At 38.6% G+C, this 26,423-nt stretch overlaps 1 protein-coding gene across 2 annotated transcripts in view; it reads right to left on the bottom strand.

The window, feature by feature from the left end:
- The window catches only part of LOC108666628 (calpain-9), a 123,452-nt gene that overhangs the window by 45,512 nt on the left and 51,517 nt on the right, over positions 1-26,423 (bottom strand). Inside the window, exon 1 of one of the 2 annotated variants that reach the window (XM_018153541.2) lies at positions 7,872-9,439. The exons of the other annotated variant lie outside the window; for it this stretch is intronic. Within the exon in view, the coding sequence (XP_018009030.1) occupies positions 7,872-9,189 (1,318 nt within the window). The 5' untranslated portion in view covers positions 9,190-9,439. Of the gene's footprint in view, positions 1-7,871; positions 9,440-26,423 lie in introns of those variants that run through there. 2 annotated transcript variants of the gene reach the window in all.

Genomic DNA, 26,423 nt, shown 5'->3' with positions numbered 1-26,423 from the left:
ACTTTCTTCGAGGCAAGCACCGGACAGGAGGCTCATATTATTCATTAGGTGCACTTTGTAAATCTATTGTAATTATTGCAAAAAGTTCTCGTGCCGCGGTTATTTCGTATTTTTAATTCCACACTAATTATAATCGAAAATACGATCCATTTCTACAGGCTCCATTTACGATTATCCAATCATTCATTTAATAAAGCCTTTCAAGCCATCTCCGCTGTTAAAGCATTTCAGGAAAGCCTACTATTAACTTAGATCCGCAACCTAGCAAGGAGTGTATGACTGGCACTCGCCACACAAGTTTACTTTTGAAACCGTGTGTATTAGAATGAAAATCTATCTTGGTCTTTATTTAAAAGCTACGCACCGTTTCTTTAAATTGCGAGCTATCTTGTTCTTTACCGTAAAAATAATAAAATTCATACGATCAATTTTACACGCAAAATGCAATCACATCATTTTTTATGTTTTTCGTTACTGATTACAACGTTAAGTAAACTGAAATAAATTATATTTGTCGATGAGAAAATTGAACCCAAACAATTGGGAACAAGTAACAGACTTATTATTGTATGGAGGAAAAATTTCCCAAATTTATGATCAACTTTGCTAACTAAAATGAAGAACATGACAGTACGTAATGGACCACTGCATTTATTTTCGAAATGCATTTCGGCATTACTAAAAAATTAAAATGAGTATTCGATTGATACAAATGGATGTTGTGAAAGATAATTCCCGCATTCTCAGGAATGAAAGGAAAAAAAATAATTTAATTTTGCCCTCAGCGATACGTTGTATTATGAGGCATTCCTATACAGTCTATAAAATACACAAAGCATATAGCTAACCTAACAAATTTTTGAGGCCTCGCCTTCCAACCTGAAATACAGGCAACATTAAGGATCTTAACAGTGTTATTGTCAAGGTTCTGCAGCAAGAACTTGATTTTCTCGAGATGAAAGAGAGAACCAAAGAAAGCACATGAACCTAATCGACCTGTTGCTAATGAAGACACAGGTATGCATGATAACGGGCCATAAATGTACTAGGACTACGGGCTAAATGGGCGAGGGCAAAAGCGTAAGTGTTAACGCCCATAGGAACATCGTTCTCCAGCCTCAATAAGTCACATGAAAGAGAAACATTTAGACTTTAGAGACTCATTTCACGGCGGAGTTCTGAGTCGATGTCAATATGACGAAACGAATGTCGTCTGGAATCATAATTGCATAATTCTTAAAGAAACGTTTCGGTTAACTTCACGAAACGACTAATTACCAATAAAGAATAAAGAAATTAAGTGTTAGTTGCAACATTTCTGATGCAGCAGCTGAAGCCACTCGTAAATGAAAGTTAAAAACCTGATGATGGAACGTCAATTTGCTGAGAATAGCAAATAGTTTTAAAATATTTATTTATGATCGTGATGAAGTATAAAGGTCATCAGCGATGGCAGTACACTGAATAATCAGACATTGTGTGACCAACGATCATCGAATGCTGAGTGGCATCTTATCGTATATCATTAAATTGTGATCGAAAACCGAGCATTGAACGGCCACCGATAACGCGCAAGCAATTTTACCGATGGGTTTACAGCGAACGCTACGCTACAAAGACGCTATAAGATCGCCGTTCCCGACGCTCAATCGTGATGAGCCGTGGTGATTGCGACCGACCAAATGTTCTCCTCATGTCCGATCTACGACTCCCATTACCGAGCTGGAGCAATGGCCATCACGCACAACCTAACACTGCCAGCAATGATCCCGTCAGGAACTTTAATCAAAACTGAGGCGGCGGACCATCGGCCGCAGAAGTTCCGTGGATAACATATTGAGGTTTAAGTTTAGCATGAAATATTCGTCTGTCCTTCACATAGCTAGTCATCGGTCCGAGATACTATCGTTGCACCGCATGCTAAGCATCAGCTGCAGAAAGCAGGTTCATAGGTCAGAGTTAGCGTCATTTGTCATGTCGAAGCGTATGATAATTATGAAGTAATTTCAAACAACTTTTAAGTTTCGATTTGGTAAAACTAGCGACGAGCACTCAAATATTTCCTGAAAGTTTGTTAAATAATAGCGAAAATAATTCTGCGTTTTTTGTGGCATTTTTGTTTTACAGGGTTCATACTCTTGTAGAAAAATTGCCTGATTTAGCCTAAAAATTTGTTACACACTAAAATTACTATACAAGTGTTGATCAAAAAGTGCAATTGCAGCAACTAGAAGTGCCATTCAAATAATTCAATATCGAAAAAGAGCTAATAGGTACAATTAAAAAAAAAGAACGTTGCCAGGCAGAATCAGTGCAATTTTCAATTTTATTAATGCCGATAATATTTATCGATACATGTACGCATTGTACAGGATTATAAAAATGTTTTAATCCACGATATAAACGACGATATGTGACACACAAGAAAGAGAGACATGCTAATGAAAAATTAATCATGAATACGTTCTTAAAATCGAACTCGATATGAAATTTAAATTCGTGAAAAAGTATGACAAGCTCTTAATTTTTAAAAATTTGATAAACAATGCATAAAATTGTTTTTGAAACGATTCAAAAATATGGGAAAAAATTTGCCACCTCAATTCAACTTCAACATCGAAATTGAACGGACACCATGTGTCATGCAGCTCAGTAACATTTCCAGATGAAAAAAATCATCATTGTCTTGTCTTATGGAGAAGCTTCTGAACCAGCAAAAATCTCTTACGTTATAAAACGCAGCTGAGTCATAATTGAAGACCAGCAGCGATTTCCATTATCTGACATTGGTTCCCTAATGGGGAAGTGCGGTTAGCTCTTCCCGTCCAGCCTCGCTGGACGCAAACTCCCAGTTGGCTCTTGCATGCCTACTTGAATCCTGGCAAACTTCAGTGCAGGAGCTGGACTCGGCCACGGAATTCAATCTCGACTCTCAGATGCAGCAAGAGTTTAATGCCGGCGCTGGACTCTGTCACGGAGTTAAATCTGGACTCTCAGATTTAGCAAGAGTTTAATGCCGGTGCTGGATTCGGTTACGGAGTTCAATCTCGACTCTCAGACTCAGCAAGAGTTTAAGGCAAGCGCTGGACTCGGTCACGGAGTTCAATCTCGACTCTCAGATTCAGCAAGAGTTTAATGCAGGCGCTGGACTCGAACACGCAGTTCAATCTCGACTCTCAGATTCAGCAAGAGTGTAATGCAGGCGCTGGACTCAGTCACGTAGTCCAATATCGTCTCTTTGACTAATTTAAGGCGCTGGACTCGGCCACGGAGTTCTACATCGGAACTTTTCTCAGGAAATGAGTACTATATGGCGTCGTTGTAATCGGAATAGAAGTTCTCGGTGCCTGTTCTCCGCACCTATTTCCTATTATAATTTGGTAATATTTCTTAAGTGCAGACTTATGATATTGAATGGGTCTTCAAGCAGCTCAAGGATGATATTACTCGACTACTGCCGGATTAAACAGGTAGTTTTATGTACAAACGGTGACAGGCCGTACGCAGGTGTGGCGCATGAACTTCTAATTATGAATTTCTTGAATCATTTTAAATTTCCCACGTTTTTCTCCGGCACTTTGTTAGTGACTTAATATTTTTTCTGAGTTCCAAGAACTTGATTATAATAAGGTTACCCTTTGTTTACTAACGGTACCTTTAGTTGCCAGTTATTTGGATAATAATAGCATTGACGACGATACATTTATCCGTAGACAAAGGGTTAAAATGGTGCATTTCAGTAACACTCACACCACGGCTCACACCCGACAATCCGTGTTCAATAGGCCCTTGACCTTAATTTACCCGAGCCATCAAACGTACAATCAACAAAATTACAGAGAAACTATCAGCCGCTGGCGAATTTGATTTCAGCGGTAGCTTTAAATTATCCCGATACCATGGAACTGCATGTTGGTTTCCATAAAAAAATTGAGTTACGCTTCGTAGCAAGGTACGTCATTTCATGGCTGAAAATGACCAAACAAATAATGGAGAGGGAAAACCTCAAATGAAGTTGAAATAAAGACATTAATTCCCAAGATTATGAGGGTCGTTAAACAAGAACATGTATCTGGTCGCTGGAAAATGACTGAAATTTCATTTGTTTGCTTTTTTTGAGCTTTAAAGTCTGTTGTAAGTTATAACATTTTAGTAGTCCAATATTTATTTTCGAGCTCGAAATTTTCGAGTATAAAGCGTTTTCATATCTAATTTACCGCCAATCGCTTTTCTTTCAATTCGAAATACATTTTCACGAGGGCGAAAGTTGAACATTGAAAACGACGACAATTAATTTGATGGTCAACTTTTGGGGTGCTTGAACATTTTAGTTCAAGCCCGTGAAAAGAAATAACTCGTGCAAATCAATTTGTATCCGTGACGACTAACTTCTTATTAAATGGAGATCTTTTGAAGTCAGATCAACCAGAAGACTTCAACTTGTTGTGAACACCAAAATTGCGAACTAATGGTCGGGTAGATCCTTAATAGCAATTCAAGGTTTCACAATGATGTTTGGACCAACACAGAACGCAAGCAAGTTTTTTTTAAAACTACACGTCACATTTTTGGCAGATGCCAAAACTTCAACCGCCATCTCTATAATTTAGATTGTGTCAACTTGACCACGACGTTATAATTAATCGTCTGCTGTAAAATAGAGCGGGAAGTTTTTGGAAAACAGATCATGAAATAAAAATAGATTTTCGACGCGAATTTAAAGATACAAAATATTAATCACTCAAAATGTGATAAATGCCCAAAATTAAAAGTATTTAGACAACATATTTTTATATATTAAAATTATCATCGTCTTGTCGCTCAGGCAACCGCGTAAAGGATCAACTACCAGAAATGTGGGTAAACCTAAAACGCTTGACTTGAAAGAAAATTTTTTTGTCAAATTCCAAAAATACTGACAGGAATAAATCGAAAATGTGTAAGTGCAATGCTCGCCATCGGCGAATTCTACACTCAACGACCACCATTTAAGGAATTTCAAACTTGTAATGAAATGGCAGAGCGTTGTCCACGATTGGAATTTTATTACTTCGGTAGGTAGCAATCAGAATTTTTAGCAAAATTGTCACACGGCCCTCCTAAGCTCAGTTTATTACTGTGCTTCAAAGTGACATTCGCTTTCCATGTCAAAACGGAAGTGGATTCCAGTGAAGTGTTCTTACATACTTCTGTAGTTTTAGTTTCAAGTTACATTCAGCAAGTGTAGGATAATGCTGAAGTTTAACTTATAATAAATTCCCCTTTGCTTTGGAGAAATACCAGCGTATCGATATTCTTGCCCGATAAATATTGGCATTTGAAAACTTAACAAAACAAATCGGCTTCTTTTCACGCTAAAATTGTACGAGTTGTGGATGAATAACACGCAAAAGCACTAAAATATTCGAATTCGTACTTTTAAGCTATTTGTTGGTTCAAAATTAGGATGCAGTTGAATGGTTATTCCACTACATGAATGTAATTTATCATAATACTGTTCAATATCGGCAACAATATCGAAATATATATGTAACGTTAGTATTAATTTCAACTATAATGAAGATTTCCAGTGTTAATCCTACTCGTTTCAAGATACATCGATGATAAGAGGTTGTAACTGAATACACATCGCTGTGATGAGATTCACTAACGCCGTAATTAAATTCAATTCTGCGAAGACGTTTCTTGTTTTAAAAATTGCGTTCGGCATGAAGCAGCCAAAAACTCTTCAATTTAGAGGCTTACTTAGGGCAATAACATGCAGACATTCTGTCTAAGGTGAAGAAACGATTCCCAAGAACATCATTTAAAATTTTTAAATTATTACACATGTATTGAAAACTCCCCACATGCGAGAGCAAGTCCGTTCAATCGTTCGTAGAGCTCCTATAGTGCATTATTATTTAATTATCTTATCGTTCCAGAGCTCACACTGTCTCTGCTTTATGGCTGACGCTTTATCTTTTATGCTCAATTATATCCTCCACCGAAGAGAAGAAATATTTGTTCACCAAGCTAGTAAATTGTGAAGAATGTAAGCCTGAGGAGCGCATCTGTCTTCGGCGTCGTTGCTGCTCCAGTGGCTCGCTCTTTACGGCCCATTGTCGAATTTTATGGATCGCTTCATTGACGTCCGGTGAGAAGAAGTCACCGCTCCCGATGTTTAGGCCGAGACGAGCGATGGAGTGTGGCATTACAGAGACACTACAGAAATGTTCGGTGCAGAGTCAAAAAGCGGTGTAGTTTAGCAGAGACACTTCAGAAATGTTCGGTGCATAGATAGAAGCGATTGAGTGTGGCATAACAGAGACACTACAGAAATGTTCGGTGCATAGTCAAGAAGCGATGGAGTGTGGCATTAAAGAGACACTACAGAAATGTTCAGTGCATTGTTAAGAAGCGATGGAGTGTGGCATTACGGAGACACTACGGAAATGCTCGGTGCATAGTCAAGAAGCGATGGAGTGTGGCAGAGACACTACAGAAATGTTTGGTGGCATAGTCAAGAAGCGATGGTGTGTAACAGAGACACTACAAAAATGTTCGGTGCATTGTCAAGAAGGGATGGAGTGTAGCAGAGACACTACGGAAATGTTCAGTGCAAAGTTAACAAGCGATGGAGTGTGGCATTAAAGAGACATTACAGAAATTATCGGTGGATAGTCAAAAAGCGATGGAGTGTGGCATTACAGTGAAATGAATTCAGTATGTTTCATAAATAAGTTTGCGAAAATCATAGGAATGATATATATCACAAGCGTTGGAGGTTGGAATTACTCAGTACTAATACAAGCCTCCGAACATCATTATTCAAAAATATTTAATGAAAAGGACACAAGGCCTTTTGAGATTTCCTTCGCTACAGAGAGGAATGGCTTTAGCGCGACCACCGCACCTCAACTTGAGCTAAGTGAGCAAGGCTGGAACAATTAGCAGGTGGGTCTGCGCCATCCGTCTTCATCAGACTATCTTCTTCCCTTGCAATGACTCGACACTTCTTGGGCGCGGAAGTAACACGATGTGCCTGTCGCTACCGGTAAAAACTCCCCGAAATTGTAGGCTTTCCTGGATAAAATTAACACGCGAGATGGGGGTTGGTTGAGGTTGCTTACACGGTAAATGAATAATTGTCGTCTCATGAACGGCCGCATATCAGCTTTCGAAAGTCCACTGAAAACCCGCCCTTTATTTCCCGAAGGTATGGACCTCCATGCATGCAGCGGAAAGCTAAGTAAAGGAGAAGCGTTCATCAGATTTTCGCGCTCCCTGAGCGAGCGAACCACACCAAGAGTTCGCTGATCCCAAAATTGACAGGTGAGACTACAATGTTTTTAGGATTACGTAGAGCGGTTTCGGAGTACACATGTCCCCCAACGAACTAGTTTACTTCAAAACGCGAGTTACTAGTTGTAAGATATCGAAAGTGGATAAACAGGTAGAATATTCTTTATCATAAATTAATATGTAATACGTCCTTTATGACACTGTAAACTCAATTACGAAGCAATCCATTTTCTGAGATATCGCATACGATCAAAACGATCAAATTCCTCTCTGTTGAAGAACTCAGCACCATTCATCACAAACCAAGAAATGAATTAAATGAAGAATTAACTAGAATTTAAGGCATGGTATCGTAAACTAACTTCTCTACGATACTTGAATTGAATATATCTCAAGATTATGACAGATTTTTAATAAAATACAACAATGAATTACGCAAAAAATTCTACCACCTGATTAATATTGCCTGCAGTGAATTTATTTCCTTGCCTAATACGTCGAATATTTTATTCAATTCCCGGAATGTACAATCAACGACGTCAAATCAAGTTGGAGAGTCAGCTGGAGCGAGTCATATTGGGCCTTACCTCTGCTGGAGCGATGACTCCTCCTGCTTCTTCTCCGGTGATGATCGTCTTTGGGACGCCGATTCCCACTGCTGGTGTGTGAGCTTTTATATTCATGACTACCTTGCTGATCTCGGACGTCCTTCCTAACTCGTCGGTACTGACGGAAACTAGGCGGATTCGTGGGACCAGCGTGTGTACTAGAACCGGGGATGGAAGCTTGGTGCGAAGACAAACCCGGGTTCCTATTGAGTCTGGGGTCGTAAGTCTCCTTCAAAACTTTACGGTGAATTTCGTGGTTCAGATCATGGACCACTCGACGACTACGCGGGGAGTGGTCTGGGTCAAAGCGTTTGTAGCAAGGATTTGTGTCTCCTGGTCGATATTTTCTAGATTTACGAGATGGACTAAAATCACCTTCCAGTGATTCACTATGGTTTCGGTCACTGATTGATTGACTGTTTTGAAGGTTTGGGCTAGACTGACGATCACTCGCCCGAGTCGACTGGCTGTGACTGTTATCAGGTACTGCGTTGAAAGTTCTTTCCGGAGACCGTCGAGCTTTGAGACCAGGGTCGAATTTTCTATCATGGGAGCGGCTAAGCGCTTTTCGCCTAGGATCGCCTCGGTCAATTCTCTTCACTTCTGTTTTCAATTCATTTGGAACAGCGCTTATAGCAGCTCCGGGGAACGAAGATGTGGCCGGGCTTTGGAATATACTTCCTTTACTAAGTCTTTCCCAAATTACAGATTCTTTATTCACATCATGGTGCGCCATATGCGATCCATGGCTAGATGACTGGATGCCAACTGGAGTTTCTGAAGAACCAGGATAACGTCCGTTGCCAACTGGTCCATCTTTTTTATGTTCTCGAACATCAATAATGGCGGTCGACGTCTTTTTCTTCTTGTGCCCCAGAATTCTTTCCAGAAAACTTCTGCTGGGCTTTGGTTTAGACACTTTGGCCTCCAATACATTTTCCTTCCCATTTTCATGCACAAATGATGAACCTTTGAGGTCTGAATTTCTAAAGACCTCCTCTTCGGAATATTCGTTTCCATCTTCACCGTATTTAACACACCTCTTGAAATTTCCGAACGACCTTCCAGGGGCTAGGAAATCTAAAGGCCTACCTCCGTTTCGGGAGAATGACTCATTCTTGACTATGTTGATTCTATGCCTGGTCGAAATGGTTCTATTAACCCTAATTTCTATGTTATTGCGTTGCACTAAACCGTAACTCGACTGGTGTCCACTAGGCGCAGCTTTCTCCGGGTCACCGGCTCCAAAAGTTTCGGTTACTTGATGACGGCTCAGAGGAGGAGCATGATAAGCCATAGCTATTCTCGCCCGACTCTGACATTGTTCCTAGCGGTCGAAGTCACATCTTAAATCACAGAGGAACTAAAAAACGCAGACATCGGATTCACATCTTGATTTAACTAATTAACATTTTCAGTCCTACACCAATCAATGCACAGGGTCAATGACTAACTGATCTCAGACCTGAAAATCCTATGCTAACAGAGAATAGCAACTAATTTCGCTAGAAATAACAATGTAATGGTAATCCTCTTCATCACCGTCCACTAATATACTAATCTACGTCGATTAAAGCACTGCGACGAGCAAATTTTTCAATAAATTTAACATTGAAAAAAAAATTAAATTAATTCCAATTAGTTGGACCTGGCAATGCGACAAGAAGAGTGACTGAAATTATTGTTTGAATTTAAAAGTATTCAAAGGGTTGAAAACGTCCATATGTCTAGTATCGGAAAAAAATAGAAATATTACAACACTCGCGAAACGGCAAAATATTTTCAAGCCTTTTGTTCAAACACAGTCTTAGAAAAAACCTGAGGATGACAGTTTAGACATAGTACATCATCCTATACCGTATTGCCATCATCCTATACCGTGTTGCCATCATCCTATACCGTATTGCCATCATCCTATACCGTGTTGCTGTCGAAGAACGACTAATAAATAGAACTCTTTACCAGGATATGCTACGTAGACATCGACCTTGAGCCCATCCCAGCGTGCCAGTGTGACGTTGTACAGCCCCTCCCTTGCAGCGTGTCAGTGTGAGGTGCTGCAGCCCCTCCCTTGTAGCGTGTCAGTGTGAGGTGCTGCAGCCCCTCCCTTGCAGCATGTCAGAGTGAGGTGCTGCAGCCCCTCCCTTGTAGCGTGCCAGTGTGACGTTGTACAGCCCCTCCCATGCAGCGTGTCAGTGTGAGGTGCTGCAGCCCCTCCCTTGCAGCGTGTCAGTGTGAGGTGCTGCAGCCCCTCCCTTGCAGCATGTCAGAGTGAGGTGCTGCAGCCCCTCCCTTGTAGCGTGCCAGTGTGACGTTGTACAGCCCCTCCCATGCAGCGTGTCAGTGTGAGGTGCTGCAGCCCCTCCCTTGCAGCGTGTCAGTGTGAGGTGCTGCAGCCCCTCCCTTGCAGCGTGTCAGTGTGAGGTGCAACACACTCTCCCATCCTCTGTTACTATTATATTCTGCATTGCAACACCGACAACCTAATGATCCTTATTAACAACAGCATCTCTGACAATGAAGTTCCATCTAATCATCAGCTAGAACTTAGTGCAAGGAACCTATTCTTCGTTGATTGCCTTCAGTATTGTTCGTACATTTTTCACCTCCAGAGAATAACATCGTTCACAAAATTCAATTATTTATTGAGCCTGTTCAACAAATTTAAGCTCTTAATTCTGGACTATATCCTTTCGTATGAAATTTTTTGCCTGTCTAAATGTCCCGGTTATCTAGAAGTTCAGTAACTTCGCATAAAGATTTTCAACATTTTTTCCAAGAAATAAGTTCTTAGTTTTACAAAAATATTTCACACAAATTTATAAAATTTAGATAAAGTTCAAAATCCATGACAAAAATTTCAGTATTACTGCAACAGTAAGGAACATTGTACAAATTCTATTAGAAGTTTTTGCACCCTTTGTGTTTTATAAATTGCTATTGACGAAAGTTTAATTAGGCATCGGTATTACCGTCCTAATTTTATTTGTCAGGTTCAGCGGGTGATATTTCTAGATATATTATATTTTATATATTTCTTCACTCAAAATTAGTTGAAGCAAAAATTGTCTTCAGAATGAGTTTCTAAAGCAATTTCATAGTGCAATGCTATTCAACATTGTGTGCATAAATTATCATAAACATTAACGATATCTTGCGGTGCCGCGGAGCTGCTTGTGGATGGGAAAATTGCTTTTGTGATTTTCTGAAAATTTTCTGCCATATTATCGGTAAATTCGATGGCAAGCAATAACAAACAAATGTAATTTTTGAGATCAATTTCAGATAGAAATAGGCAAAATTAGAACGATTTGAAAGTATCTTATTTAAATACCGCCATTGAAAATACATAGGAAGATCTGACAAATTTTGCAGTCACTGCGCGCCGCCATGTCTAGTGACTATATATGCATGAAAACCAGTTGTGCAAAAATTGCAAACTATCATATTATTTTCCGTTGTTCAATGATAATTATATAGTTGTTGTGACGGCTTTGCAGGAAACAAACGCACCAAAAGACGAGCATTACGATTGATCGATCGAGTGACATTTTACTAGCCAGTGCCTATACTTTCAAAAAAAGTTAAGAGATCATATATTCATCAGCCAATCATTGACGGCCTGTCAAGCCAAATCCACCAATCATAGACAAGAAAATAGAGCGTAAGTTTTTACGTTCACTTAGCGAGTTTTGAAAGTATGGCCCCACTTCTTTGGTTCATCTGTCAACTACGTGCCGACGAATTAATTCATTGTCACCTTATATCAAATTTTGAGAGAAGAACTTCTGGCCCAAAGGTTTAACCTGCACAATTAATTTAAATGTCCCACATTATAAAAATAAATTAAAGCTAATTTAGAGAATTTACCATTACTTTTGCCACACCAGGATGCAGAAAAGTTGCGTTCAACATGAATGTTTATGCTACTCTTTGATTTCAAACTGAATTGCGTTCTTGCTCACGAAACGGCGCTCGATATATTTTAAAGACGAATGATCTATCTTGAAAGTTGAATTAAAGTGTCAAACATTCATTCATTTAGTGAAATAAAATTCGTCTTTTGCGAGTTTTTTATCCAGAAAACTTGCAGTATCATTCGATTAACTATAATTCAATTTTAATTTATTATAGGTTGAAAATGTTTCCAAGGATCACGTGAGATGTTTCAAGAAATATTGTCTTAACCTATAATATTCCTGAAATAAGTGTCGAAATTTTAATACTCATCATACAATTAATGATATGCATAATACATTGATATGCATCATACATTGATATTCATTATACAATTTCTGATGTAATTTATATAAAAAGGAGTAATCTTTTTTTAAATTTCTCTGCTCCACGCAAGCTGAATAAATGTACATTAAATTAGCCTCTCAAGCTTCATCTTCCATATTGATGGATTGGAACGGAAGTAAGGTCCTATTCCTGTGACAATGAACTCGAAAAAATACGTTTCGTTTCGAAACGTTAGGTTTCATCTTACAATGAAAGCACTCGTCGTGACGTTTCATCTTACGATGATTTTGCTCTTTTGGAAAAATTAGACTAAGATGGAACCCGAAATATAGTATACCTCTTCAGTACGTAATATGTAACATATTCATTTTGCATATTTTCATAAATCTGTAAAAGGCTGGCGTCACTTCAAGACGCATTACTACCAATAAATAATTCTAGTGCGTTATTTTCGAATTAGCATTCTGAAAAATACCACTATTGCATTCAGAATATTGAAATATTTGTTGAAAATTATTTCTACAATATTATCCTTTACATTTCTTATAATGTTCAAGGTGTTGGTGTCACCTGAATATATAAATATATAATGTGAGATGAAATTTTACTAATAGTATTTTCGAACATCAAGTCACCAAAAATTTCGCTGTTGGATATACACTTTTAACAAAAAAGTTGGAAACCCCCAATTTTTACTCCACCCAACACAGCAAGCCATGCAACATTTATACAAAACATTAATTCACTTTTTAAAAATAACTGGAGAATAATCACGATTCTTTACGAACAAACGTTTCACTCTTTTATATAGTTGAGGAAATACTCACGCAAGCTTCGCCTGCTAACGAACCTATATATTATCTCTGTATATAATTCCATTAATTCACCAGCGCCGTCCTCGACTTCAGGCACGAACATCGCTAACCCGGAATTCCAAACTCCACGTTTCGCTGATTGCAACAAACACGCCTGACACGCATGAAGATCGATGACTTAGAATTTGTTTTTCATTAGATTTGTTCTCAGCAACTTGATTATCTTCCACGCAGCACAGTGACGCTGATAAACTACTGCCACGAGTCATTCTTAGGCTTGTAAATCAATGTAATTTTGAACTCTGGCCGTTTATGCAGTTTTAATATCAAATTATTGTGGAACAAATAATTTCTTCCCTTAACAAATATTTTATAGCGAGAAACATTCAACGTCATACTTTTTCAGAAACGGCCTATCTCGAAAGACACCAAAAATATGATGGCAGACCTATATTATAAAATAGACGATGGATGCGATGTCACAGTAAGCAAGTGTGAATTTGACGAGATAAAATCTAAGACTGAATTGAATCAAGACTCAGTTTCACGTATTAAGATACTGATATTTGCAATACAAATTGTTTATGCTAAGGTAAAAGCACTATCCCAGCAGGCATTCGGTGGTTGAATCAACGTTGAATCAACTACGCATTACGACATTGAGATCGGGGTGAAAGGAGGTTTAGAATGAAAATTGAAGCAACATCTTTCATGTACGTTGATATGACGTTTAATTTTGGTTGTTCAACATTTCAACCTGAAATCAACCAATAATCAATGTTGTTTCAACGTCAGATGCCTGCTGGGTAAGGTTAACCGGAACCAAGCCCAGGTTCTACGGAACCAGAGATCCCGGTATGCAATGAGTTTGCCCGGTGAACAACCGGCGATCAAAGCAAGGAGAACCGAGCTAGATTGAGAACCGGTTCTGATGTTGAGTGCCTTATTGATGAGATAAAACAACAGGTTTGTAGTTAAATGCCGCTCCACTTACAGCCAGAAACAAAGGAAGTAACATGCAGGAGCAGGACGCGGTCTTACGCAGGATGAGGCGAGCGTTCAATGTACGAGAAGTTCGTGGTATGCTGATTATTTCAGTAATTTATTTCATTCATGGGAGGTGCGTACAAAAATATTCCATTCAACAGGTGATGTACGATTGCCTCTGATCTGTGTGGCTGTCATCCGAAAGTGGCTAGGGACTAGAACTGAAATGCACCGCAAGTATTATTAATAATGTATAAGTACATTTTGTTCATGCATGGCTCAGACTTCAAATTTCCATTCAAAACTTACAGGCTTTTCATTTACAGTATAGTTCGTTATTAACAAACGGCTACAATTTTTCACGTCAAAATCTTTATGTGTTAAAAATGAAATAGGTTCCTAAATATACGTGTAGTATTGTGCTGCGCGAATGAACATTCCAACATCTGATGTTCGTTTAGTTTTAACCGAGCTCTTAATTTAGCGCTTGATTTAGTTCTCATTTTGGCAAGACGCAGGAGTCCCTATGGCTACTGTAGCTGATGATGCGGTTGTCGCCGAGCAATTGTGGGTGCCGCCGCTGTATCCTCACTGACTTTTTCTTCTCGAACAAAAATGCAGCTGCGTCGCCGCCAGCCAAAAACATTCGAGACTTGTACGAAACCCGCAGGAAACTGACATCAATCCTACCGCTGCCACTAACAAGTACAAGAAGAAGTTGTAATTCGTACTTCAAAGCAACTAACATGCGAAACGTAATTCAAAATATATGAGTATATTTCACACGATGTTTAAGATAACCTTTAAGATCAAAAAAGTTCTCGACATCAGAAGACAAAGTGTTTAAGTAAAAAGTTTATACAGCTAAACATCGTGAAACATAATCCCATCTTATTTAATCAGAATTTGTTCAAAATATTCTTCCATCTTGCTTAGAAATGGATGGAGACGAAAAAGATTGATTATCTCGGCGAAACTTTTTTGAATTCAAAGTAAATATATCAACTATAACTAGAGGTCATTTAAGCGCCGGCTAATCCTTGTAAACTGTGCACGGATCCTTAATTTTAGCATGAATGTGATGCTGTAACGAACATAAAGTATATAAATGAAAAATGTGGATAACTCCATTTAATTTCTTTTTCGTGAGAGCTTCTAGGCCATAATGAGGTCTGTACGTGTACACGCCAGCAGCGATAAATATAATGAAAATAACTAAAAGAGTATCCTCGTATTAGCAAATGTTTCAGCGTCAAGAAGTGAATATTGCGGCCGATAAAGAGTGCTTTAATATAATTGAACATTTCAACTGAGGTAAAAAGTATCACGATCAGCCGACAGGATCGGATGTAGCCATCATCAGCTGATGCCCCACAATCACAGCCAAACTCGGCGGTCATGGAAAAACAACACAAAATATAGAAACAAGAATGAGTTTCATAGAAGCAAATAAACACACGAAAAAAAATAAGAAAAAAGACGATATCCGGTGCAGGCGAGATCCATCTTTGGTAGCAGCTTTCCGCTGCCATCACGAAAAATGGACTTGGTAATAGCCTGGCATTACAGAATGAAAACAGCCCAGTTAAAAGTGACGAGTGCGTTATATTGAAGGTGAAATAACCTTGTTATAATAGCACCTTCCGTCCAAGTGAAAACTGATCCATTAGATGTAACAGTTGCGTGTAAATTGCAAGGAAGATAGCATTGGGATATATACTTGATATATAGAAGGTCTAGGTCTATAAATAAAAATTACTCGATTCCCGATCACTTTAATATTAAAATGAAAGAGAAGCAATGGGTTTATAATAAACTGGCTACTTGAGAGCCAACTCCATCTGTTACGCACGTGAAACATGTTAATTTCGTTATTATAAACGCCTAAGTATAAAAACTGTAACTCAGTAGCAGCGATGACGTCCGGGTAATAAAGTCGTCATTTCCTTTTCTTGACTACATCGTAAGAACAATCTTATTCACCAATAATTTCTCCTCATTTCAAGATTCGTATTCCATTGATTTCGATCGATTATATTTACATAAAACGTCTAGGGTTTCAAAAGCACTATATATGAAGCGCTACAAAATTTGAACCTATATGAGCGACAGGAAGCAATAAATTATAGGAATAATTAGTTGCTTTTGCCAAGATATTATTTCAACACCTCGAATTTTTTTTGTTTCTGTGAACTTTGTAGCATGTATAACATTTTTAACGAAATTACGATGGCCTGCCCGAACAATTCTTTCACGTTTCTTAACCTTACGATCGAATTACCATCTATTCAGGCAAATTATTACGCTCGTCACAATGCTATTCCTACGCGAACCGAACATTGTTCGGTAGGAAAAAGTTCTAAATTTATTACCCAAGTGTACAAACTGCGAGATGAAAAAAAACGATCGTCTAAGCTTGCAATCACGAGGTAAATTGACGTTCATTGCATGCTACTTACGGGACGCCATTACAAATTGCCTTGACTCCTTAAGCAAATTGCCATTTCATTAGCAAAACGCAACCATGCATCATAACCATAATAAATTGGCAAGACTTCGTAATTGCAAATAAATCACTATTGCAAAAATAGTTTCTAAAAATACGCTCGTACCCTAATATTTTCACTAGACGCAGCGACAATCACTTTAGCCTTCAGAAAATTTGTCTTGTTTCAGCTTCGATCGGAAACTTTGCAAAATTTCAATAATAAATGGAAAAAGAACATTTTTTGTGGAAACAACGCTAACAGAAATTATTACGTACATTTATAGAAAAATTGCATTTTTGAAAGCAAAAAAAATTCTCTTTCCAATATTTTTCATCGATCACATACCAGGTATCCAAATGTATCATTCACGGGTATTCAAAATAATTGATACAATCAATCGTTCCACCACAGATTATCTTATGCAACGATACAGAACATTAAAACCTAAATATTTAATGTAGCACGAATTTCACGGCGGCATGGAATGCAGATCAGTAGCTAGAATATATTGTATTTAGGCAAACTCAGCCTGCACGTACTATAAGTGTGCGCAGGAGCTTGTGAAGAGCTAATTTAGTTAGTATCTGAGAGGGTGGGTGAGGTGAGACCGAGCCTACCGACTCGATACACAGTCCGCCAACTTTTTCACGTCAGCAATTGAACATACTGCATAAGCAGGCCGCTTCTTTACCTGTATAAGAAGGCTACTTCTTTACCTATAACGTTGTCGGCATATACGTATTATCAGACCACGCCTCCAGAACATTGCAGTTTATAAGCAGCCTCCAGAACTACAAAAAATATACATCGCCCAACATTGCAGTTTATCACCACCTTGGAAACTATTGGAGTAGACTGCAGAGGATGCGCATGTGGACAGACGGTAGAGACTGCGTAATACGCAAGCATGTAGAGGGCAGAGACCAAGCAATACGCAAGCCTGCATGTAGACGGTAGAGACTTCGTAATACGCAAACCTGTAGACGGTAGAGACTGCGTAATACGCAAGCATGTAGAGGGCAGAGACCAAGCAATACGCAAGCCTGCATGTAGACGGTAGAGACTTCGTAATACGCAAACCTGTAGACGGTAGAGACTGCGTAATACGCAAGCATGTAGACGGTGGAGACCAAGCAATACGCAAGCATGTAGACGGTAGAGACCAAGCAATACGCAAGCTTGTAGACGGTAGAGACTGCGTAATACGCAGGCATGTAGACGGTGGAGACCAAGCAATACGCAAGCCTGTAGAGGGTAGAGACTAAGTAATGCGCATTCTTGCAGACAGTAGAGGCTAGGCATGCGCTCAGCGATGACCCAAGACAGGGTGAAATCGTAAGGTGGAGCTAGCCTGGCAGCGCCGCTATTGTGGGGCTCGCAGACCCCACACCGACTGCACAACGCTCTGATCCTGGATTCTAAATGAAGTAAAAATTGAATTTGTTACCGCATGGGCAACAAGATTTATTTTAATTTTAATTCTTTTGTGAAATTTTCACTTTAAATCAAATTTTTTGCGTTAACTCAATTAGTTTCATCATTGTTTTTTATTCATATTATATGTTGTTGTAAGTAATACGAATCTATTAGATGGTACAGGCGTAACAAAAACTCCATTTCAATCCTCAGACAGAGTTGGAATTATTGTTTAAGTTGAATCATGGAAAGTATCCCCAATATCAGGTTCCACGGCAAGGATATGACAGTCAAATCCCTAACATTTTAAGTAAAACCGTCGTACAGAACGAGCAGTTAACAAGCATCGTCAATTTTATTATTTGCATCATGAAAAACATTGCACATGATATCTAATCCAAGACTTCGCAGTTACGCTCACAGTTTTTTTCACCGTGGAAGGTTATGTCGCTATTATAGCACAATTTACGAATACGAATATGATGAAACGAATAAAAATCGGAGAGATGAATTGGAATGGAAATGTCTGGTATTTTAGGGATTAACGGTAACTTTTTATCCACTATTATCAGCCCATTTCAAATCCACCATTAATGTACATCTGCATGCATGCTCGATAATTTTACCTGTGACTTCAAATTGTTTTCGCAAACCCGAAAACAAGACCAGTACGCAATGGAGCTTTAATGTCGATCGCATGCGTAAAAAACACGCGGAATGCGAAGAGTTAGAAGCGAAAGCCCTAAAGAAAGGCTTCAACAGGGTGTGTCCTTACTGATGGCCTTAGCAGCAGCGTAAACAATCCTTACTAGCTGCGTAAGTCGCTCTACACCTAACAACTATGTCGTCCGGAGCTGTTAAAAACTCACTGCAAAGTAATCTTTAGAGCAAGAATAAAATAAAGCTTGGTAACTCTTGTCACTCGGAACAGATTGAAATTTCAAAAATCAGCGCGTTGATCCCAAAATGATTGTAAATTTGTAAAGTCAGGTTCCGTAGAAATATCATTGATATCTAAGCATCAATGGGGAAATTTAAGCAAAATTAAAAAAGAGGATCGTTCCCAAGCGAGCATGTATTTTTATTGCAGCACCATTGAATTTGCCTACAAGTCAATCTCTATCGATTATCGTCTTGAAATAAAAAATTACAATGTAAAATACCCGCATTAGAACAAGCTGATGATGTCTGTAAATTGATCACACGGATAGACTGACAACAAATAATTCAATATTAATTTAATGAATCGTAAGCTCAAGTCGCTTTTTCAACTGCCATCAGATACCTTAAAACGATTTTAATTTCGCCCAAACCTTTGATCGACAATATTCACCAACTTGTTTAACCCCCAAATGAATTGGATTTCAAACATCAAATGCGATACCTAATCCGTCGAAGTTTTTAAATCGATCTTCATTACTGGAATGTAAATTTTCAGTAAAATTGTCTCGAATAACAAACACCCAGCGAACTTAGAAGTTTTGTGCCTACATATATAGAGGTCGAGCGAGCTCCCCAAGAGGCTTGGTTGACATTACTTTCTCCGTGGTCCGTGATCGAGTTTGGAACTCCCCCTTTATGATCTTCGTGAGCTTTCCTCCTGCTCGTGACGAAGCAGGTATAACGTCTTTAACATAAGTACCTTCTGAACGTCTAGATTTCACATTCTATTCGACCGTTTTATTTAAATCTCAGAGAAGCATCCTCATAACGATAAAGCACATATACAAAAATTACGATAAAATGTTTCCGGTTATACTGGAAAATTTTTTAGTACTGGAAAATTTATGCCCCTGAAATACATTCAAAGATCAATTTTTCATTCGAAATTTTGTGAAGACAATCTTGCTGCATGATCAAGCAGTAAGAAAACTGAAAGTCATTCAATCACTCACGGTTGGATTTTATAAATCTGGATTTACCGCAAAATTCTAATTTTGAAAATTTAGAACCATTTAAATTACTCAAAATTTCTTATGTATGATATAATAAGTATAATCTTCTAATAATAAGCAAAATTTTTCCGATATTCTCTTTAAATTCTAACTCAAGGTTTGACGCTCAAATACTTCGCAAAATGTACAATACTTCACAAGTTTATTTCAAATGTACAACGAAATAAAGTGCTCAGCATTTGCAAGTTCGATCATTATTTGTCAGCATAAGATTTAGAAAATTAAGTATTTAAATACTGAACGACCATTTCACAAATGGAGCAATATCAACTCAACAATTCTGTTATCCTTCAACTGAATTATTCCTAATTATAAGCGTAATAAGCAAAGCTTCATGATCGAAACCTAAGTATCACTGTGAAGTTGCGGTGCGGCGAAATGAAATTGTATTGGCATGCATCTATCTTGATCCCAATCCTACTATGCACTACACGTGGAAAAAGCAGTCATAGCATTACCACACTCGCCACATGGCTGAAGTCTACTCATAACATTAATTCACCCTTCACGTGGATGAACTATAGTCTTAACAGTACTGCACAACTCGTGTGATAAAAGATAATCTTGCACAAACTTACATTCCATGTGTATGAATCACTAGCATAAATCAGCAATACCTTTCACTTGGGAGAATCATAATCTTCATACCAATGTACAAATCCTGCTGTTTTGCAGTGAGAATTTGTGCAAGCAGCGGCTCATGAGTCAAGACAGCCTTCACCGGCTACTTATAAGTCGCTTCCGAACTCAAGTCGAGACGCGGCAAGAGTTGACTTACGCGTCTTTAGCTTGGCACAAGACGGACGTCTCAATAGCCCAGCAGAGACCTAACTTGCCAGCGGCCAGCCTAAAATCACAGAGCCTATAAGGCGACATTTCAATTGGGACTTTGCTATTAAAGTCAGTTCAAGAAGAAAAAAACATGACATTGTAGCACACGGTAGGATAGGACTGTGACATTACACTGCATCTTTTTTTTCTACTCAATGGAAAATCTGTTCTTTGAAATGCAGAGGATCAATGTAAAAAATGTGTATACAGTGCTTTTAAATCCTATATTTACCGAGCCTAAAATAGTGCACTTTATTGGATCGAAACTCCTTTCCAGACAAGCACGTATATATGAAAGTGAGCTTAAGGCACGTTCTCCGCTGAAGCAGATATAGATAAGGACGTTAAATTTCATCAGTTCACATGCAGGGGGAAGTTTCTGAAGTGGCGACTATTGATTCCACGCCGCAATGCACAAGCTACGCTGCCGAGTGCTAAGTAAAATTACTTAAAGCGAAACAATTCAAATTACCCCAATGGAATGAACTCTTCGAAAAAAAGAAATGTTGACTTTCCATGAATATCAACAAATAATTGCCAGAAAAATATATATATATATATGCTCCCGCAAAAAAAAATTGATAGTTGTTCGATTTCGTTTTTCTTACTTAAATCAAAGTGTAGTACGAATTACGTGGAAGTGAGATCAGTAAAATATATAATGATTTCAAAGATTTGTCAACGCTATAAGAATTTATATGTAAGTACAGTACAATATATCCTATGCCCGAATGCAACTTGATGAAATGCAGGAGCTAATGTATTCCAAATTGATAATGTTCTCGTCATATTCGTTCATATATAAATGAAATTTATCCCTTCGTGGAAATACAACATTTCTCGCAAACTCAGCATTCAATATAAAGAAACTCGTACAATATTTTCAGCACTCCAAATTTTTACTAATCTTTTCTCAAATTTAGTTAACACTACTCAAAAATCGTGGTGCGCAATTCCCTTCTAGCATTCATTCTCAATTTATGCCTCAACGCATTGCCGTCCAAAAGCTTATAGTAACTTAATCCTCCCAAGTTCGTTCTCTAGCAACTTTTTATCAGAGGCTAGGAAAAAGCTAACACTGTTGGTAAATTGAAATTTGCATAACAACGGGTAACGTTCAAGCTGATGAGGTTGGGCACGAGTGAATAATGAGTAACATGAGACTGGGAGCATAGCGCTCACTGAAAATCAATACAAAGGCTTTATCACAGTCGCTTAAACAAGCTTCTTTTGAAGGAATCCTTCTAAAGAAAACTGATAAATCTTGGGAGCTGTGCGTTCCAAGGCTATAAGTTAATAATGCGTGCTGGGATGCGACGGTTTGTCTTGATCAACTCTTGCTTCAAAGGAAATTGTTCATCCTGACAAAGCTTAAAGTTCGACATCTTGTTGTACTCGTAGATGGCGTTCGCAATTTTTTGGTGCGTACCCAGCGTTAGTACTTCAAACTTCACGTGCCTGTAATTAGGCTACCCCTACGCATATTTTTCTATGTTCGAAGCCGCATTTCATTTTGAGTTCAGGCGCAGCAATTTTATTGCGATTGTATAAATATAGAGAGCAATATAACACAGGCCTGATGTTCAACACGAGTATTTGAGAATCTTTGAGTGATTCGTTCCTTAGTAAATTGAAATGTAATATCTTATTATAAGGTTACCTCACGCGGGAAATGATTCGTTAAAATTTCTAATTTTGATGAATCATAGTATGAAAAGTTCACGTCCTTACAACAGTTTAAAAATTTTCACAATTAATTTTTACTTTGTTCATTTTAAGTTGAGATGTGTTGGGTCATGTGAGAGGAACTGGTCACGATAAACTCTTCTGAGCAGATTGAGAAGTTTTTTGAGCAATAAAATTATTTAATTAAGTTTGAGGGTAATGAGATTAATGCTGTGTTATTTTATTTCAAACAGATATGGAAAAAATATTCTCTGGTAGTAGCACAAAATAAATCGAAGCTCAAGATTAAGATTTGATCGAGACTTGGTCGGTCGAAAAACCCGCAAATGATCTGAAATTATAGACGATATACAACGTTCGTTAAATGGAGAAAACTTTCCTGGATGATATAGTGGATCGGTATTGAGGCCTGATAAGTGTCATTCATATATGTAAAGATAAATATACGGAGCTAATGAGAAGTCAAAGCTGCGGCTCAAGCGAAACTTCGGCCCTCGAAACCCTGCGGTGAGACTCAAAGCCTCCAAGTACAAAGGCTGAGATGCGCAACACGCCAACCAAACGACGCATGTTCGTCACGGACATGGCATGGAGAGGCTGATAAAATATGCATCTTTTCTCTTGATGCTGAGAGTTCTTGCACACGGCAGTACATTTGCATACATCAACGGTAAAAATCTTCGCATGCTGTCGAGTCGTGAAAATGTTCATGGCATCCGTCACTTTCAGGCGAGAAGAGAGGTACATTCTTGCCGAGGATCAACTACGTGTTCGCGTCCAAAATGTTCTTGATATACAACACAGGAGATTCTTTCGTACTACCGCAGCTGAAAGCTATACAGGATATTTTACTGTCATTCTAGGTATGCCTTAGCGGAAGAAAATGATTAATTTTCAACGAATTTAAATTAATATTATTTATAAAAAGCCACCCGTGCAAAGTCTTAAGACAAGCAGACGTGCAAGGAAGACAAGCAGATTTATAGCACTTTGCACAAAAGGCTTGAAGCTCACTAGTCTTTTTAATGAATAAGTGCAGTTGAAATTGAATTAGAAATACCTGCTTGATATCTATAATTCCAATTTTTTTTAGTCAAAGATTGCAGGTCAAAACTGAAACCAAGGCAGTGAAAAACTTCGTCGTCAGTTCCTCCGTCGGACGGACACGTGTTTGCATGAATTAGCTATAGAGAAAATGTGGTTTAGTAGGTGTGCATGCTTTGACGTTCATTCGTTATTCAACCCTCTCCAACACGGGTAATATACAATATTCAACCTTACCAGGCTAAATTTGGCTCACAAAACAAATGTCCCACCGACTCGTTCCAGTTATTTGCTGAAATAAATTAGCGAAGCCCTTAATATCTTCTTGATGCCTTGCCTTCTACAATCCTGATGCATTATCTTCTACAATTCTGACGCATTATCTTCTACAATTTTGACACATTATCTTCTACAATCCTTACGCATTATCTTTTACAATTCAGACGCATTATCTTCTACAATTTTGACACATTATCTTCTGCAATCCTTACGCATTATCTTATACAATCCTGACGCATTGTCTTCTACAATCCTGACGCATTATCTTATACAATCCTGAAACATTGTCTTCTGCAATCATGACGCATTATCTTCAACAATCCTGACGCATTATCTTCAACAATCCTGATACATTGTCTTCTACAATCCTGACGCATTGTCTTCAACAATCCTGACGCATCATCTTCTACAATCCTGATGCATCATCTTCTACAATCCTGAAACATTGTCTTCTACAATCCTGACGCATTATCTTCCACAATCCTGACGCATTATCTTCTACAATCCTGACGCATTGTCTACTAAAACCATAGTAACCATTATATGTGCATAGCATTGACGACATTAAATGTACCAGTAACCTAAGAGTTAATTAACCCTTGTACCGTTGGTCTCATGCTTACCACGGGCGCGACTAGCAGTGAAACAAGTGAATGAACTCGTCCTGTGCGGCGGTACGCGCCAAATAAGCGCCGCGAGTACAACGCAGTGGGTGCGTAGGAATGCTGATCTCTTTTATTAGGCAAGAATGCCCGAGGTATTTTTAAACATTGTATGGAGAAGATCTGCCTTAATTGAATACGAACTCTGGGTTTCTTCTGACTCATTACACTAATGACCAAGCTTTTAAAATTAACATGTAAGTGTTAATTAATATGGTTTACTGTTTTATTCCATTTACATGGTGTGAGTTGGGAGTAGCACCCATTTATAAATTTTAACCACTATCCCTACCAATTTTTACAACGAAAAACTATTTGTTTCAGTATGTAGCGATCGAAACCAATTGCCGGAGCAGGAAACATTAGCAAGTAAACAGCAATAGCAATCCGCAGCAAGCCTGTCCGCTTGGCACGCTAAGAGCGTCCGCATTTTAAGCGAGGCTTTTTGTACACAGCTGCGCAGCTCAAAAAACTGGTCGGCAACCGCTTGAAGCTACGATACGAAGTCGCGTCATGCGTGGGAGGAGCCACAGTAATCTTCAATAGAAATTAAATTACTCTAAATCTCACTTTCTCCAATCTTAGTAATGGTGGACATTGGAGGAGCATCGTAATGCGCAATTGTGTATCGTGTATGGAACTCATGCCAGATTACTACATTTTTTTGTCCAAGATAGCATTTCTTGTAAATATCTCCATGGATTCTCGAACAGAGAATTAAAATTTGTGACACCTCCTATAAATATGGAGTAGATTATGAAAGCATTTTACTAATTTTGTGATTGTAATGCGGGCAATATTAACTAGGTTGTGATTAAAGATCATTTATTACGTGCGACAATCGCTCGGGCTATAGGGCGAGTTCCTAATGATACGTCCCGTAAGTCTCACCTTTTGAAGTTCAAACGTTACGGCTCACTGCGTTATTACCCACCAATTGAATTAATATGGAACAATATTTATGATCAGCATACAGAGAAAATATCAGACACGAGTAGCTTCATTGCACAGCATACATCAGCCTTCACACACTCAAATGCGGTAGTATACAGTATAGGAAGGCTGGCTGACTCGTATAAACTACAATAGGTGGTATATCGTAGAGGTGCCGGGTGTTATACAGCTTGCTATTCCTCATGCAGATCAGCTCGTGATCCAGCGGTAAACTTTTTGTTATTTTCAGTATAAAATAACAAAGTATAAAATATCCATTTCATAGGTATAAAATATCTATTTCAGGAGCAGGCGATCGACCATAGCGCATTCACAATTTGCATGAACATTTTTAAAGTGGATCCCGGTAGTTTACCATCCGCTCATTTTGCGCCGCAGTAAGCCGAAACATAGTGAAAATGAAAATAAAATAAAAAAATACAAGAAAAGCTTTCAGCAATTAGAGTGATTCATTATCGATGGAAACAAAAGTGGTTGGACATTTATGTCACATTTGCATCGCACACGCCACGGCCGCAGGAGTGCAGTACCGTGCGTAGGGATTTACTGAAATACAATACTGGCTGGGAGGAGGATAGACATGATCACTGCAAGCTAAAATGTGACCTGATCTCGTCGAGCGTGGGACGAAACGTCTCCTGCACGACAGCTACTGAACGTGAGAACACAGAGCAACTCTTGCAACTGCCTGTCAAGTGGCAGGCAAGTGGCAAGCAAACGCTTTATTGCCATACAGCTTGCACAGTCGCTTCATCAAGTGGCAGTCAAGTGCCATATTCAAGGAAACGTTTTATTGCCATACTGCTTGCACAGTCGCTTCATCAAGTGGCAAGCAAACGCTTTATTGCCATACAGCTTGCACAGTCGTTTCATCAAGTGGCAGTCAAGTGGCAGGCAAAAGCTTTATTGCCATACAGCTTGCACAGTCGCTTCATCAAGTGGCAGTCAAGCGGCAAGGAAACGCTATTTCACAATTTGGCTTTATTGCCTACACTATTGCTAGACTGCGATATAAGAAAATATAGGAACTTCGAAACGTCGATATCGTCATATATAGGAAAATTGTTAAATTGAGGCGTTTTGGACAGTCACTGAAATGAATAATAAATTTTCATCCGCAAGTTAATTTTGCCATTTAGGTTCTACATAAAAGGTAAAGCCTTCAATT

The sequence above is a fragment of the Hyalella azteca genome, unplaced genomic scaffold (genome assembly GCF_000764305.2).
Source record: "Hyalella azteca isolate HAZT.00-mixed unplaced genomic scaffold, Hazt_2.0.2 contig6751, whole genome shotgun sequence".
Taxonomy (NCBI): Eukaryota; Metazoa; Arthropoda; class Malacostraca; order Amphipoda; family Hyalellidae; genus Hyalella; species Hyalella azteca.
This window is presented reverse-complemented; position numbering and strand designations above follow the sequence as displayed.